The sequence below is a fragment of the Nothobranchius furzeri genome, chromosome 2, assembly GCF_043380555.1.
Source record: "Nothobranchius furzeri strain GRZ-AD chromosome 2, NfurGRZ-RIMD1, whole genome shotgun sequence".
Classification (NCBI taxonomy): Eukaryota; Metazoa; Chordata; class Actinopteri; order Cyprinodontiformes; family Nothobranchiidae; genus Nothobranchius; species Nothobranchius furzeri.
Genome location: NC_091742.1, coordinates 101,748,547 through 101,765,735, shown reverse-complemented (window position 1 = coordinate 101,765,735; position 17,189 = coordinate 101,748,547). Strand labels below are relative to the sequence as shown.

General features: G+C 48.6%; 1 protein-coding gene across 2 annotated transcripts in view; it reads right to left on the bottom strand.

The window, feature by feature from the left end:
• plod3 (procollagen-lysine, 2-oxoglutarate 5-dioxygenase 3) overlaps positions 1-17,189 on the bottom strand; it is a 52,063-nt gene that overhangs the window by 21,585 nt on the left and 13,289 nt on the right. For both annotated transcript variants that reach the window (XM_054738566.2, XM_054738567.2), the window contains exons 3-10: positions 17,064-17,189; positions 16,805-16,968; positions 16,485-16,597; positions 15,963-16,026; positions 4,041-4,138; positions 2,500-2,601; positions 2,191-2,322; positions 1,855-1,976 (exon numbers count right to left, since the gene is read on the bottom strand). The exon at positions 17,064-17,189 is cut by the window's right edge and continues 11 nt beyond it. In XM_054738566.2, the coding sequence (XP_054594541.1) occupies positions 1,855-1,976; positions 2,191-2,322; positions 2,500-2,601; positions 4,041-4,138; positions 15,963-16,026; positions 16,485-16,597; positions 16,805-16,968; positions 17,064-17,189 (921 nt within the window). The remainder of the gene's footprint in view (positions 1-1,854; positions 1,977-2,190; positions 2,323-2,499; positions 2,602-4,040; positions 4,139-15,962; positions 16,027-16,484; positions 16,598-16,804; positions 16,969-17,063) is intronic.

Here is a 17,189-nt window from a genome sequence, read left to right as displayed (position 1 = left end):
TGTGTATCATCAGCATAACTGTGAAAGTTAACCCCGTGTCTCCTGATGACTCCGCCAAGAGGGAGCATATAAAGATTAAAAAGCACTGGGCCTAAAATTGAACCCTGGGGCACACCACATGTAATCCCATGGACCCTCGAGTACCAGGTCTCTAAACTCACCATGAAAGTCCTGTCTGTGAGGTAGGATGTGAACCATCTATGTACAGCACCAGAGAGGCCGATCTGTTGTAAACGAGTTAAAAGAATAGTGTGGTCTACCGTATCGAAGGCAGCACTTAGATCCAGTAGAACCAACACTGTCAACTTCTGTTTATCATAATTTACTCTAAAATCATTTAAAGTCTTCAGAAGGGCCGTCTCAGTGCTGTGGTTCACCCTAAAACCAGACTGAAATTTTTCAAAGACATTAGAATATTCAAAGACATATTCTTCAAGCAAAACCCATCCCAGCCCCATGTTTTTTAAACCAGGGTGAATGCTGTTATCATCTGAGTAATTAAATATACATTTTACTTGAGATGCAGATTGAGGAGGAGAAATGTGGTTTTCGTCCTGGCCGTGGAACTGTGGACCAGCTCTATACCCTTGCAAGGGTGATGGAGGGGGCATGGGAGTTTGCCCAACCAATCCACGTGTTTTGTGGATTTGGAGAAGGCTTGAGACCGTGTCCCCAGGGGCACCCTGTGGGGGACACTCCAGGAGTATGGGGTGGGTGGCTTTCTGTTAAGGGCCATCCAGTCCCTTTACCAGAGGAGCGTGAGTTTGGTCCGCATAGCCGGTAGTAAGTCGGACCTGTTCCCAGTGAGGGTTGGACTCCGCCAGGGCTGCCCTTTGTCACCGGTTCTGTTCATTACCTTTATGGACAGAATTTCTAGATGCAGCCGTGGTGTGGAGTGTGTCGAGTTTGGTGGCAGGAGAATCTCGTCTCTGCTTTTTGCGGATGATGTGGTCCTCCTAGCTTCATCCAGCTCTGACCTTCAGCTCTTGCTGGGTAGGTTCGCGGCCGAATGTGAAGCGGCTGGGATGAGGATCAGCACCTCCAAATCTGAGAGCATGGTTCTCGACCGGAAAAGGGTGGCTTGCCACCTCCGGGTCGGGGGAGAGGTCCTACCTCAAGTAGAGGAGTTTAAGTATCTCGGGGTCTTGTTCACGAGTGAGGGTAGGAGGGATCGGGAGATCGACAGGCGGATTGGTTCGGCGTCTGCAGTGATGCGGACGCTGAGCCGATCTGTCGTGGTGAAGAGGGAGCTGAGCCAGAAAGCCAGGCTCTCGATTTACCGGTCGATCTACGTCCCAATCCTCACCTATGGTCATGAGCTTTGGGTAATGACCGAAAGAACGAGATCGCGGATACAAGCGGCCAAAATGACTTTTCTCCGTAGGGTGGCCGGGCTCAGCCTTAGAGATAGGGTGAGGAGCTCGGACATTCGGGAGGGGCTCGGAGTAGAACCGCTGCTCCTCCGGATCGAAAGGAGCCAGTTGAGGTGGTTTGGGCATCTGGTCAGGATGCCTCCTGGACGTCTCCCTGGGGAGGTGTTTCGGGCATGTCCTGCCGGCAGAAGGCCCCCGGGTCGACCCAGGACACGTTGGAGAGGTTACATCTCCAATCTGGTCCGGGAACGCCTTGGGGTCCTGCCGGAGGAGCTGGTGGAAAAGGCCGGGGAGAGGACGGTCTGGAGCTCCCATCGTTGGGATGCTGCCCCCGCGACCCGGACCCGGATAAGCGGAGGAAGACAACATTTTACTTGTACCCCCCGTAATGCTCTCATTGACCACTAGGGGTATGCGGACCCCTGGTTGGGAAGCACTGTCCTAAAGAACCTGATGCTGTCGTTGGAGGTTCTCCACTCACATGGCCATTGTTCTAGCCTCGTCCTCCTGCAGGTTCTCCTCAGGTCCAACCAGGACAGCCTCGGGGAACAGAGACCTGTGGCGCTCCCAGAACCGCTGGATGTGATGCTCATGGTAGACCACCTGGTGGGTCAGAACATACATGTGTAAAGGGGTCAGTGGATATGACAGTTACAGTGTGTGTGTGTGTGTGTGTGTGTGTGTGTGTGTGTGTGTGCGCGCGTGTGTGTGTGTGTGTGTGTGTGTGTGTGTGTGTGTGTGTGTGTGTGTGTGTGTGTGTGTGTGTGTGTGTGTGTGTGTGTGTGTGTGTGTGTGTGTGTGTGTGTGTGTGTCTTACATTATTGTGGATGAAAAGGCGGAGCCTGCTTTTGGGGTAGTCCAACGTGGTCAGTCTCTCCAGGAACTCTTCCATGAACGGAGTCGGGTGTTCAATGAAAACAGCAACAAAAACCAGCGGCATCTCCTCATCCTACACACACGCGCGCGCACACACACACACACACACACACACACACGCACGCACACACACAAACACACACGCGTGCACACGCACATGCGCACACACGCACACGCACACACACACACACAGCGATCAGACATGCTAACACTCACACAACTGTGATGCTACCGCAGCAGAGGGGCGTACAGGTACATTGTTGAAGTAAAGCAGGTCATCATCACAGATTCCACAACCGGTCTCGTAGGTCCACGCTGAAGGCACGTAGTTTCCCAGGTAGTTCAGCTGCAGCTATAGGGTCACAGAGAGGTTATAGAGGTCACTAAGGTCACATATACAACAATTAATTGGGGCGCTGTGATTGGCTGGGTACCTTAGTGGGTCTGTTGCCATAGAGGTCAATAAGACCAAAGAGGGGTTACGGAGAGGTCACAGAGGAATTATAGAGGTCAGAAAGGTCAGAGAGGTCGCACATGGGTTATAGAGGTCAATAAGGTCACAGAGGGGTTACGGAGAGGTCACAGAGGAGTTATAGAGGTCAGAAAGGACAGAGAGGTCGCCCAGGGGTTATAGAGGTCAATAAGGTCACAGAGGGATTACGGAGAGGTCACAGAGGAGTTATAGAGGTCAGAAAGGTCAGAGAGGTCGCACATGGGTTATAGAGGTCAATAAGGTCACAGAGGGGTTACGGAGAGGTCACAGAGGAGTTATAGAGGTCAGAAAGGACAGAGAGGTCGCCCAGGGGTTATAGAGGTCAATAAGGTCACAGAGGGGTTACGGAGAGGTCACAGAGGAGTTATAGAGGTCAGAAAGGTCAGAGAGGTAGCACAGGGGTTATAGAGGTCAATAAGGTCACAGAGGGGTTACGGAGAGGTCACAGAGGAGTTATAGAGGTCAGAAAGGACAGAGAGGTCGCCCAGGGGTTATAGAGGTCAATAAGGTCACAGAGGGATTACGGAGAGGTCACAGAGGAGTTAGAGGTCAGAAAGGACAGAGAGGTCGCCCAGGGGTTATAGAGGTCAATAAGGTCACAGAGGGGTTACGGAGAGGTCACAGAGGAGTTATAGAGGTCAGAAAGGTCAGAGAGGTAGCACAGGGGTTATAGAGGTCAATAAGGTCACAGAGGGGTTATAGAAGTCACAAAGGTCATAGACAGGTTAAAGAGGGGTTATAGTGGCAATAAGGTCACATGGGGTTACAGAGAGGTCACAGAGGGGTTATAGAGGTCAGTAAGGTCATGGAGAGGTTACAGAGGAGTTATAAAGGTCAATAACGTCACAGAGGGGTTACAAAGAGATCAGAGAGGAGTTATAGAGATAAGAAAGGTCAAAAAGGTCACACAAGGGTTAAATAGGTCAATAAGGTCACATGCAGGTCACTGAGGGGCTATAGAGGTCAAAAGTCACAGAACGGTTACAAAGGGGTCACACAGGCGTTAGATCAATAAGGTCACAGGTCAAGAAAGTCAGAGTGGGTCACATGGGGGCTACAGCTGCCCTCGGACACAATGACAGAGTCAAGGCACCACCAATCCCTCTGACCACCACCAGAGGGTGAAATGCCTTGCCCAAGGACACGTCCATTAAATCCTCTGCCACCCCCAAGGTCACATGAATCAGGAGTCAGAGGTCACAGAGGTGATGAGCGTGACATCACTGACTGATTCTGTTGAATCAGAAACTCAAACATTTGTTCAACAATTAATTGGGGAGCTGTGATTGGCTGAGTACCTTAGTGGGTCCGTTGCCATGGATGACAACAGGAAGTGTGTCGTAGGCGACGTTCCTTACTCTGACCTTTGCCCTCTCAAACTTAAGGACGACTTCATCTGTGAGACAGATTCAGATTTTTAATAACAAGGTCACAAGATCAATCCTGGTCCTGTGATTAGGGACCAAACTGTGAGCCAATCAGAAGGTCCTTTGCTCCAGGTGGAAGTTTCCATCTAGACAGAAAAGGCGCTTTCTCACTGCATGATTTTAGGAACCAAGTTCCTAGAACCATCCTCCTAGATTTTAGTTCCTAGAACCATCCTCCCCATAGGAACCTTTTCAGCACGACGAAACCGCCTGCGACAATGCAACGTACTAAGAGCCGGAATAACAACACCAAGAAGCTATGCTCACGGTTAAGCTAGCGGGACACAGGAGGTGACTGTGCTCATCGTCTGTTTTATCAGATTACCTTTGATGATCAGTGAAATCGCAGGTATCTCGTGGAGGCTGCTAGGGCACGCAGAGGGAGTCGGGAGACGAAGAGTTCAGCAGGAGCGACGCTCCGTTATGGAGGAAGAAAGGAAAACAGCGCGAAACAACATGGAAGTTTACCCTATTAAACACGCTGCTTGTATGCATTTGTATGATTACACATTTAAACGGTATTCTATTGGATTACTTTATCAGATTACAAGTAGTTGAATATCTCAGATTATATTTTAACTCGCGTTCTGTTTGCGTTTTAGATGATGTTGCTTCTCCGTGCTTCTGGGTCCAGAACAAAGCTGATGACTGGCGGAAAAAGGTTTTCCAGGTTTTACTGATGACTGACGGAGAATTTCCAGCTGTCCACACAGACCTTACACGTCTGTGTCCACCTGAAGCCTGCCCTGGAGAGAATGGACACCACGTATCTCTGCTGTAGTTTAAGAACAGCGTCTGTGTGCTTCCTACCCTCAGTGAGAGAACAGAGAAGAGTGAACATCTATTGTACGTTCTTGCTGTGTTAGTCTTCTCTTTCCATTGTTGGTTCTATTTTAAACACAGATAAGGTCTTTCTTGCTGACCGGAGGGGAGAGCAGGCAGCAGAGGGCGACAACGTCCTCTGCTGCCCGCGGATAAACGGAGTAGGAAGTGACGCCACCATCAGCTCTGAGGAAGTCTACAGCCGCAGACGAAACGTCAGTAAGGTAAAGAGAAACCTTTCAATGTTTAAAAAAGAACCAACAATGGAACGAGAAACCACCAACATCCACAGCCATGTTGGACGTTCATCAGAGGGAACATACGTGTAAACATGAATTCACACTATTAAAGATAAAATGTTCCTTTGGAAGTAAAGTGATGTTTACATGCTAAGTACATATCCCATTACCTGACTCGGAGCTGAGTGTGAACATTCAAGTCACTAGGAAGTCTGCAGCAAGCCCCTGAGGTGACAGAGCATCACTGAAGGTGTTGTCTTTGATGGGTTAGGAAGAGGATGAGACCTTCTAAAACGTGTCACATGTGAGGTTAAAATGCAGAAAGTGGTGTGTGTGTGTGTGTGTGTGTGTGTGTGTGTGTGTGTGTGTGTGTGTGTGTGTGTGTGTGTTTCAAGCTGCCCAAAATCTCTGAATGTGTGTGCGGTTAAATGTGATCCACTTCCTGCTGTCATCTGGGCTATTATAGAGCTGAGTAACTGGAGTAGATTACACACCAGAGTAACTGGAGTAGATTACACACCAGAGTAACTGGAGTAGATTACACACCAGAGTAACTGAAGTAGATTACACACCAGAGTAACTGGAGTAGATTACACACCAGAGTAACTGGAGTAGATTACACACCAGAGTAACTGGAGTAGATTACACACCTGAGTAACTGGAGAAGAAGAAGAAAATATCATTTCTACAGCGCCTCTCAAGATAAAAATCACGAGGCGCTTCACAAAAACAAAAAATAAAAAAATTAGGGGTGGGAATTTAACGCGTTAATTGCGATTAATTAATTGCAGAAGATTTAGTGCGTTAAAAAAATTAACGCATTTAATCGCAGCTTGAGTTCTAGTCAATGCGGAACTTTTGTCAGTGCACAATTTTCTGATCAACAGATTACAGTGATGCACATGTCAGGGCGAGGAAATACTAATGGAACTCTCAGAAGAAAGCTCGTCGTTAGGGCCATTAGAAGGAAAATTTAATTTAAAAAAACTACCCGACGGCAGCCTCGATAAAAGCGTGGTCTTGTGCAAACTTTGTAAAAAAGAGTTTGCTTACCATCGGAGCACTTCAACCCTATGGTACCGCCTCAACGCAAGGCATGCTGCAGCTAGCACAGAAAGCGCTAGCTATCCGAGTACAAACAAGCCGCCTCGGCAGCCAAAACTTGATGAAATGACTGGATTCAGGGCCAAAATAAGTAAGTCTACGTCAGACAAACTGACAAATTCTATTGCTAAATGGATTGCCCTGGACTGTCGGCCACTATCAGTAGTACAAGATACGGGGTTAGAAAATGTGCTACAGGTAGCGACAGGTGATCCAACTTTCCAGCTGCCGTGCCGAAAGACTATCTCAAGTAAAATTCACCACCTTTATGACCTGAAAAGCAAGGAAAACTAGACGCCTTACAGAAAGCGGACTTCGTGGCTCTTACTGGGGATCACTGGACCTCTGTAAGCAATTCTAATTATGTTGGAGTCACTGCACACACAGTTGTCACAGATGGTACTTGGCATCTACAGTCTTTTGCCCTGACTGTGCAGAAGTCGAGCACCAGACACCATGCAGAACTCTGTGCTGAGGAGTTTCTCTCTGTGGCGGAGGAATGGGGAATTCAAGAAAAGGTCACCACAATTGGGACCATGGTGGCTGCAGCAAGACACCTCCCATTCCAACACATGCCTTGTTTTGCTCATATCTTGCAAAGAGCCATCACAGTTAGCCTTGCCGACAGCGGGTTTAGTGACGTAACAGCAAAATGTCGCAAAGTTGTGGGGCACTTTAAACACAGTCCTGCTAATACAGAAGAGCTACACCAGGAGCAAGCAAGACTGGGGAAAGAAAAAGAGGCTCTCATACAAGATGTTTCCACACGGTGGAATTCAACACTGGATGTGATATATCGTCTACTAAACAACCAAGAAGCAGTTTCAGCTGCTGTAAACAAACAGAAACACAAGCTAGTCTTGTTAACTCCATCAGAGTCTCTGATGATGACTCAAACTACATGGTGAAGTTCAAGACTGCCTTCACAAAGGACTTATCCCAACGTGCAGCTACTCTGAACCATGAATGGCTTAAGATGGCTACTGTGCTCGACCCACGCTTCAAGGATTTAAAGTGCATTGCGAAGGCAGAGCGAGAAGAGGTTTGGCGCAGCCTTGAACCCCTACTGCAGGACCAGGGTACAGATGCCCCCACACAGGAGCCAGCAAAGAAAAAGAGCCTGCTTCTCACATCATTGTCTTCAGACTCTGATGCAGATGAGGAAATCCAATGCAACAGGGCCCTGAGTTTATATAGAGCAGAATCCACCATCAGCGGAACAGACTGCCCACTGCAGTGGTGGTCCAGTCGAGCTGGGACCCACCCACAGTTGTCTGTTCTGGCCAGCAAGTTCCTTATTAGTCCTGCCACTTCTGTCCCATGCGAGAGGCTGTTCTCACTTGCAGGTCATATAGTAACAAAAAAAGAGAGCTGCCTTGAGCTCTGAGAATGTGAACAGGCTAGTTTGTCTAAGCAACTGGTTAAAAGAAAAGGAGAAGAAATGATCAGTGAAGTACTGTGAGCCCTAATGGTTTCTTACTCTGTGCACTAAAGTATATCAGTAGTTAAACAGTTATAAAGTGATATGCAAACTAATTTGCATAAAAAAGCCAGTCAGAGTTACTTTTTTCACTACAAAAGCAGAAATTGCACTTTACGTTGAATATTTTTTTGCAAAGTACTGTGAGCCTTATTGGTTATTTTTTGCACTAAAATATTTCAGTGATTAGTTATGGACAGATGTACAAACTCCTGTATTTATGTTGCTTCAAGTTTCAAAGAGAAGCAACTCAAAATGACGTTTTGCTTGTAAGTTTTTTGCACTTCAAAAGCAGGAATTGCACTTCATGTTGAATTTTTTCTGTTATAATTTGAAGAGAAATTTCCAAAATTTACTTGTAGTACTTAAGTAAAATTATACTCATTATTGGCCTGTTCAACTTTGGCCGGGTATATATCTTTTTTCTTTTGCTACTCTTCAGAAATTGAATGCATTTAATTGCAGTTTTTCAGACTTTAATAAAATACAATACATTTATAATTCATGTCTGCGTTGCTTTATTATGTCATCCACCAAAATTCATTCAATTTTTTTTAATTGCTTTAATGGGGTAAGTTTTTCTTTTTGCTATAAACTGCGATTAATCGAGATTAATTAAATACAAAGCCTCTAATTAATTGGATTAAATTTTTTAATCGAGTCCCACCCCTAAAAAAATAAAAATGTAAAAATATAAAAAAAAATTAGAAAATGTTTAAAAATATATGTAAAATGAGCAAAAATAAGCAATTGCAATTTAAAAGAAAAATGTTAAGAAAGAGAGAGAGAGTGAATAGGAAAGAGGGAAATCAGTGGATCCTGTGGAAGGTTAGGGTTAGTGGTTAAGAAGGTCATACAAAAGCCAGCTGAGTAGATCACACACCCGATTAACTAGAGAAGATCGCACACCCGAGCAACTTGAGTAGATCGCACACCCGAGGAACTAGAGTCGATCGCACACCCGAGCAACTGGAGTAGATCACACACCCGAGCAACTGGAGTCGATCGAACACCCGAGCAACTGGAGTCGATCGCACACCCGAGCAACTGGAGTCGATCGCACACCCGAGCAACTGGAGTCGATCGCACACCCGAGCAACTGGAGTCGATCGCACACCCGAGCAACTGGAGTCGATCGCACACCCGAGCAACTGGAGTCGATCGCACACCCGAGCAACTGGAGTCGATCGCACACCCGAGCAACTGGAGTCGATCGCACACCCGAGCAACTGGAGTCGATCGCACACCCGAGCAACTGGAGTCGATCGCACACCCGAGCAACTGGAGTCGATCGCACACCCGAGCAACTGGAGTAGATCGCACACCCGAGCAACTGGAGTAGATCGCACACCCGAGCAACTGGAGTAGATCCCACACCCGAGCAACTGGAGTAGATCCCACACCCGAGCAACTGGAGTAGATCCCACACCCGAACAACTGGAGTAGATCGCACACCCGAGCAACTGGAGTCGATCGCACACCCGAGCAACTGGAGTCGATCGCACACCCGAGCAACTGGAGTCGATCGCACACCCGAGCAACTGGAGTAGATCGCACACCCGAGCAACTGGAGTAGATCGCACACCCGATTAACTAGAGAAGATCGCACACCCGATTAACTAGAGAAGATCACACACCTGAGTAACTGGAACAGATCACACACCAGAGCAACTGGAACAGATCACACACCCGAGTAACTGGAACAGATCACACACCCGAGCAACTGGAGTAGATCGCACACCCGAGTAACTGGAACAGATCACACACCCGAGCAACTGGAGTAGATCGCACACCCGAGTAACTGGAATAGATCGCACACCTGAGTAACTGGAGTAGATCGCACACCCGAGCAACTGGAGTAGATCACACACCCGAGTAACTGGAATAGATCGCACACCTGAGTAACTGGAACAGATCGCACACCCGAGCAACTGGAGTAGATCGCACACCCGAGTAACTGGAATAGATCGCACACCTGAGTAACTGGAGTAGATCGCACACCCGAGCAACTGGAGTAGATAACACACCTGAGTAACTGGAACAGATCACACACCCGAGCAACTGGAGTAGATTACACACCCAAGTAACTTGAGTAGATCACACACCCCAGCAATTGGAGCCGATCGCACACCCGAGCAACTGGAGTAGATCACACACTCGAGCAACTGGAGTAGATTACACACCCGAGTAATTTGAGTAGATCGCACACCCGAGCAACTGGAGTAGTTCGCACACCCGAGTAACTGGAGTAGATTACACACCCGAGTAACTGGAGTAGATTACACACCCGAGCAACTGGAGTAGTTCGCACACCCGAGCAACTGGAGTCGATCGCACACCCGAGCAACTGGAGTAGATCGCACACCCGAGCAACTGGAGTAGATCACACACCCGAGCAACTGGAGTAGATCGCACACCCGAGCAACTGGAGTAGATCGCACACCCGAGCAACTGGAGTAGATCGCACACCCGAGCAACTGGAGTAGATCTCACACCCGAGCAACTGGAGTAGATCACACACCCAAGCAACTGGAGTCGATCGCACACCCGAGCAACTGGAGTAGATCGCACACCCGAGCAACTGGAGTAGATCGCACACCCGAGCAACTGGAGTAGATCGCACACCCGATTAACTAGAGAAGATCACACACCTGAGTAACTGGAACAGATCAAACACCAGAGCAACTGGAACTGATCACACACCCGAGTAACTGGAACAGATCACACACCCGAGCAACTGGAGTAGATCACACACCCGAGCAACTGGAGTAGATCGCACACCCGAGCAACTGGAGTAGATCGCACACCCGAGCAACTGGAGTAGATCGCACACCCGAGCAACTGGAGTAGATCGCACACCCGAGCAACTTGAGTAGATCGCACAGCCGAGCAACTGGAGTAGATCGCACACCCGAGCAACTTGAGTAGATTACACACCCGAGTAACTGGAACAGATCACACACCCGAGCAACTGGAGTAGATCACACACCCGAGTAACTGGAACAGATCACACACCCGAGCAACTGGAGTAGATCGCACACCCGAGCAACTGGAGTAGATCGCACACCCGAGCAACTGGAGTAGATCGCACACCCGAGCAACTGGAGTAGATCGCACACCTGAGCAACTTGAGTAGATCGCACAGCCGAGCAACTGGAGTAGATCGCACACCCGAGCAACTTGAGTAGATTACACACCTGAGTAACTGGAACAGATCGCACACCCGAGCAACTTGAGTAGATCGCACAGCCGAGCAACTGGAGTAGATCGCACACCCGAGCAACTTGAGTAGATCGCACACCCGAGCAACTGGAGTAGATCACACACCCGAGTAACTGGAACAGATCGCACACCCGAGCAACTTGAGTAGATTGCACACCCGAGCAACTTGAGTAGATTACACACCTGAGTAACTGGAACAGATCACACACCCGAGCAACTGGAGTAGATCGCACACCCGAGCAACTTGAGTAGATCGCACACCCGAGCAACTGGAGTAGATCACACACCCGAGTAACTGGAACAGATCGCACACCCGAGCAACTTGAGTAGATTGCACACCCGAGCAACTTGAGTAGATTACACACCTGAGTAACTGGAACAGATCACACACCCGAGTAACTGGAATAGATCGCACACCTGAGTAACTGGAACAGATCACACACCCGAGCAACTGGAGTAGATTACACACCCAAGTAACTTGAGTAGATCACACACCCCAGCAATTGGAGCCGATCGCACACCCGAGCAACTGGAGTAGATCACACACCCGAGCAACTGGAGTAGATTACACACCCAAGTAACTTGAGTAGATCACACACCCCAGCAATTGGAGCCGATCGCACACCCGAGCAACTGGAGTAGATCACACACCCGAGCAACTGGAGTAGTTCGCACACCTGAGTAACTGGAACAGATCACACCCCCGAGCAACTGGAACAGATCACACACCCGAGCAACTGGAGTAGATTACACACCCAAGTAACTTGAGTAGATCACACACCCCAGCAATTGGAGCCGATCGCACACCCGAGCAACTGGAGTAGATCACACACCCGAGCAACTGGAGTAGATTACACACCCAAGTAACTTGAGTAGATCACACACCCGAGCAACTGGAGTAGATCACACACCCGAGCAACTGGAGTAGATCGCACACCCGAGCAACTGGAGTAGTTCGCACACCCGAGCAACTGGAGTAGATTACACACCCGAGTAACTGGAGTAGATTACACACCCGAGCAACTGGAGTAGATCGCACACCCGAGCAACTGGAGTAGATTACACACCCAAGTAACTTGAGTAGATCACACACCCCAGCAATTGGAGCCGATCGCACACCCGAGCAACTGGAGTAGATCACACACCCGAGCAACTGGAGTAGATTACACACCCGAGTAACTGGAGTAGATTACACACCCGAGCAACTGGAGTAGATCGCACACCCGAGCAACTGGAGTAGTTCGCACACCCGAGCAACTGGAGTCGATCGCACACCCGAGTAACTGGAGTAGATTACACACCCGAGCAACTGGAGTAGATCGCACACCCGAGCAACTGGAGTAGTTCGCACACCCGAGCAACTGGAGTAGATCGCACACCCGAGCAACTGGAGTCGATCGCACACCCGAGTAACTGGAGTAGATCGCACACCCGAGTAACTGGAGTAGATTACACACCTGAGTAACTGGAGTAGATTACACACCTGAGTAACGGGAATAGGTTACACACCTGAGTAACGGAAATAGGTTACACAGCTGAGTAACGGGAATAGGTTACACACCTGAGTAACTGGAGTAGATCACACACCCAAGCAACTGGAGTCGATCGCACACCCGAGCAACTGGAGTAGATCGCACACCCGAGCAACTGGAGTAGATCGCACACCCGAGCAACTGGAGTAGATCGCACACCCGAGTAACTGGAGTAGTTCGCACACCCGAGTAACTGGAGTAGATTACACACCCGAGTAACTGGAGTAGATTACACATCTGAGTAACTGGAGTAGATTACACACCTGAGTAACGGGAATAGGTTACACACCTGAGTAACGGAAATAGGTTACACACCTGAGTAACGGGAATAGGTTACACACCTGAGTAACTGGAGTAGTTCGCACACCCGAGCAACTGGAGTCGATCGCACACCCGAGTAACTGGAGTAGATTACACACCCGAGCAACTGGAGTAGATCGCACACCCGAGCAACTGGAGTAGTTCGCACACCCGAGCAACTGGAGTAGTTCGCACACCCGAGCAACTGGAGTAGATCGCACACCTGAGTAACTGGAGTCGATCGCACACCCGAGTAACTGGAGTAGATTACACACCCGAGTAACTGGAGTAGATTACACACCTGAGTAACTGGAGTAGATTACACACCTGAGTAACGGGAATAGGTTACACACCTGAGTAACGGAAATAGGTTACACACCTGAGTAACGGGAATAGGTTACACACCTGAGTAACTGGAGTAGATCACACACCCAAGCAACTGGAGTCGATCGCACACCCGAGCAACTGGAGTAGATCGCACACCCGAGCAACTGGAGTAGATCGCACACCCGAGCAACTGGAGTAGATCGCACACCCGAGCAACTGGAGTAGATCGCACACCCGAGTAACTGGAGTAGTTCGCACACCCGAGTAACTGGAGTAGATTACACACCCGAGTAACTGGAGTAGATTACACATCTGAGTAACTGGAGTAGATTACACACCTGAGTAACGGGAATAGGTTACACACCTGAGTAACGGAAATAGGTTACACACCTGAGTAACGGGAATAGGTTACACACCTGAGTAACTGGAGTAGATTACACACTTGAGTAACAGGAGTAGATTACACACCCGAGTAACTGGAGTAGATTACACACCTGAGTAACTGGAGTAGATTACACACCTGAGTAACGGGAATAGGTTACACACCTGAGTAACGGGAATAGGTTACACACCTGAGTAACGGGAATAGGTTACACACCTGAGTAACGGAAATAGGTTACACACCTGAGTAACGAGAATAGGTTACACACCTGAGTAACTGGAGTAGATTACACACTTGAGTAACGGGAGTAGATTACACACCTGAGTAACTGGAATAGGTTATACACACCAGAGTAACTGGAATAGGTTACACACCTGAGTAACGGGAATAGGTTACACTCCAGAGTAACGGGAATAGGTTACACTCCAGAGTAACGGGAATAGGTTACACACCGGAGTAACTGGAGTAGATTACACACCTGAGTAACTGGAGTAGATAACACACTTGAGTAACTGGAGTAGATTACACATCTGAGTAACTGGAGTAGATTACACACTTGAGTAACGGGAGTAGATTACACACCTGAGTAACTGGAATAGGTTATACACACCAGAGTAACTGGGATAGGTTACACACCTGAGTAACTGGAATAGGTTACACTCCAGAGTAACGGGAGTAGATTACACACTTGAGTAACTGGAGTAGATTACACACCTGAGTAACGGGAATAGGTTACACACCTGAGTAACTGGAATAGTTACACACCTGAGTAACGGGAATAGGTTACACTCCAGAGTAACGGGAATAGGTTACACACCTGAGTAACTGGAGTAGATTACACACCTGAGTAACGGGAATAGGTTACACACCTGAGTAACTGGAATAGTTACACACCTGAGTAACGGGAGTAGATTACACACCTGAGTAACTGGAATAGGTTACACACCTGAGTAACGGGAATAGGTTACACACCTGAGTAACGGGAATAGGTTACACACCTGAGTAACGGGAATAGGTTACACACCTGAGTAACGGGAATAGGTTACACACCTGAGTAACTTGAGTAGGTTACACACCTGAGGATAAGAAAGGCTTAATGTGAGCTAATAATTCATATTAGTGACCCAACTACATCTAGCTGACTTCACTCAGAGACAAAGAATACTTGTGACTCTTAAAGTCATTTATTAAAAACACGCCTGCTACAAACTCAAGAATTTCAGTGTAAAAAATAACTTTCATGATATGCTTTGTGCACGCGTAGTCACAAGTTCACTTCTTTTATCTGCTAATGTGTTCACTGCAGACTAGAGACCCTCCATGAGCTTCTGCTGGTGGCTGGCTCCTCCTGAGCTGGATGTTCTTTAGACTCCCTCTCTGTCAGCTCACAGAGGAACTGCATCACGGTATCAAACCGTCCATCTCTCCGCCTCCTGTTCAGCCTCTGACCCGAGCATCACCCGCTCAGTAGCCAGACGTGTGTCACCTCTTTTTGTGCTTCCTGGAAAAAACCAGGGAGGGTGGAGATAGAGTTAACACAAGAGCCATATAATACACTAGATTATAGTTCTGTGGAATGAGATGTGTGTTCCCGCTCTGGCTGCAGGTAGGTGTAGATGCTGCAGGCTTAAGTATGACCACAGAGATTTACTACATATATAGTAAGACAGCTGTGTAGCCGGTGTAGGGGCAGAGGCTGGCTCTGGCGTAGCAGCTGGATGGATTAACATTTCAGAATAAAACAAGTTAGAAAAACACCTTTATCAGTAACACACAGTGTCCTAAACTAACTTCCTGCCTCAGTGATAAGTTATAAACATTAATCAAACATGTCCACTATAATAGTGTTTGTGCACGTGGCTCACGCGTGCGAACATCAAGAACAAAGCAGAAATTCACCAGAAGGGAGCTAAATGACTGCGGTACAAACACATGCTCGCTATCGGCAACTTTCGCACCGAGATTTAGTCCCAGAATACATAATTTCCTTCCGTTGCATCAAGAGAAGAGACGAGGACTGTTTTCTTTACCTGTCGGGTTCTGGCCAGGTGAGCTGGTGGCCGCAGGAGTATCCGGGATGCAGTCCAGTCTGTTTCCAAATAAACTAACACGCTTCGGAACAGAAAAGATGCAGAACTCAAGCCAGCGGTGGAGCTCACCGAGCGCCGATGTCACGTTAGTTCCGTAGGAACCACAGAAAGTCCCCGCCTCAGAGTAGGAGCTACAGCGGTTCTAGGATCTACGGGACAAGGCTCCTAGTTCCTGTCTGTCCCAACGCACGCTAAAGGGGGCTGGTTCCTGGAAGGGTTCTAGGAACTTCAACAGGTTCCTACAGTCGGAAAGCGCCTCATGCACCTTCAGGAGAAACCCGAGTCTGGATCTCACCGATGGCTCCGTTCAGGTTCTGGAAGATCCGGGAGCGGTGGTCCAGAGTCATGTTGAACTTGGTCTGAGGAGACAAAAGACATCATCAGGACCGAACTGAGAGGAAAAGGTCTAGTTACCATAGGACCGGTTTTTCTGGAGGCTGACATCATTCCTAACGAGAGGACTCGGTTAGCTTTAACCAGGTGTTGCTACCGCTAGCTTGCTGCTGCGCCGTGTGCACCTGACCAGGAAGGTTATGTTCTAGAATGAAAACATCCGGGTCAGCGTTCTGCCCCAAACTATCTGCTTTAGCTCTCCAGTTTCTGTAAAGAGACAGGCCAAGCCCGCCCGGGTACAAGGGCATCCCTCACCCACATCGCCACATAACAGGTACGGGGGCCTGCAGGGGCCAAAAATCCAGAGAGAATCAGTGCATTCTGACTCTTTTAATCAGCTGGTGGACTAACCATGAGGACAGCTTGAAGCGACTTTAACTCAACTAGTTAGCTCCCAGGTGTAAACAGGCTAGGTCAGGTTTACCCTCTGGGCCTTGTCCAGGTAGATCCTGGTGTAGAACAGCTGGTCGTCGTCATTGTCTTTGTACTTCCACTGCTGGACCATGGCGCTGAGGTCAGGAGCAAAGCCGATGAAACCTAAAGACAAACCGGGTCAGCAGCAGCCTCACATGCACACTAGCACCCTTTCTACCCCGCCATTGCAAGTGGGGCCACACAGGGGGGCCCCGCGGCACCCGGCCCACCTGTTGGGTACCATTGCTGTAGTGTCAAGGCCTTGGAGCGCTCTGACTCAGAATGGCACCATACAAGTGTGAGTCATTCATCTAAAACACCTGGACTCACCTCCTGAGTTCAGGTAGCGCTTCCCAGAATGCACCTCAGGGTACTTGGAGGCCAGGCGCTGGTCGGGCCAGCAGAAGCCCTCAGCTGAGAAAACAACTCTGTGACCCAGACGGTTGAACTTGGTGAGAAGCTCTTCTGGACCAGAGGCAAAGATCACATCATAGCTGAAGAGAAACACAGGTCATCATCGTCTGGGCTGCTGGTTGACCTTTCACCTTCATACACACTTGCTGTCTGGTGACAGACAGGTGAACATTACCTGTCCACAAACATGATGACCAGCTCCTTCTTCTCCGAGTGTTTCAGCAGTTCCTTCTTCAACCATCGTACCTTCTGACCTCCACCCACAGTCCGAGCAACATCACCGCCCTTCCACTCCTCACCC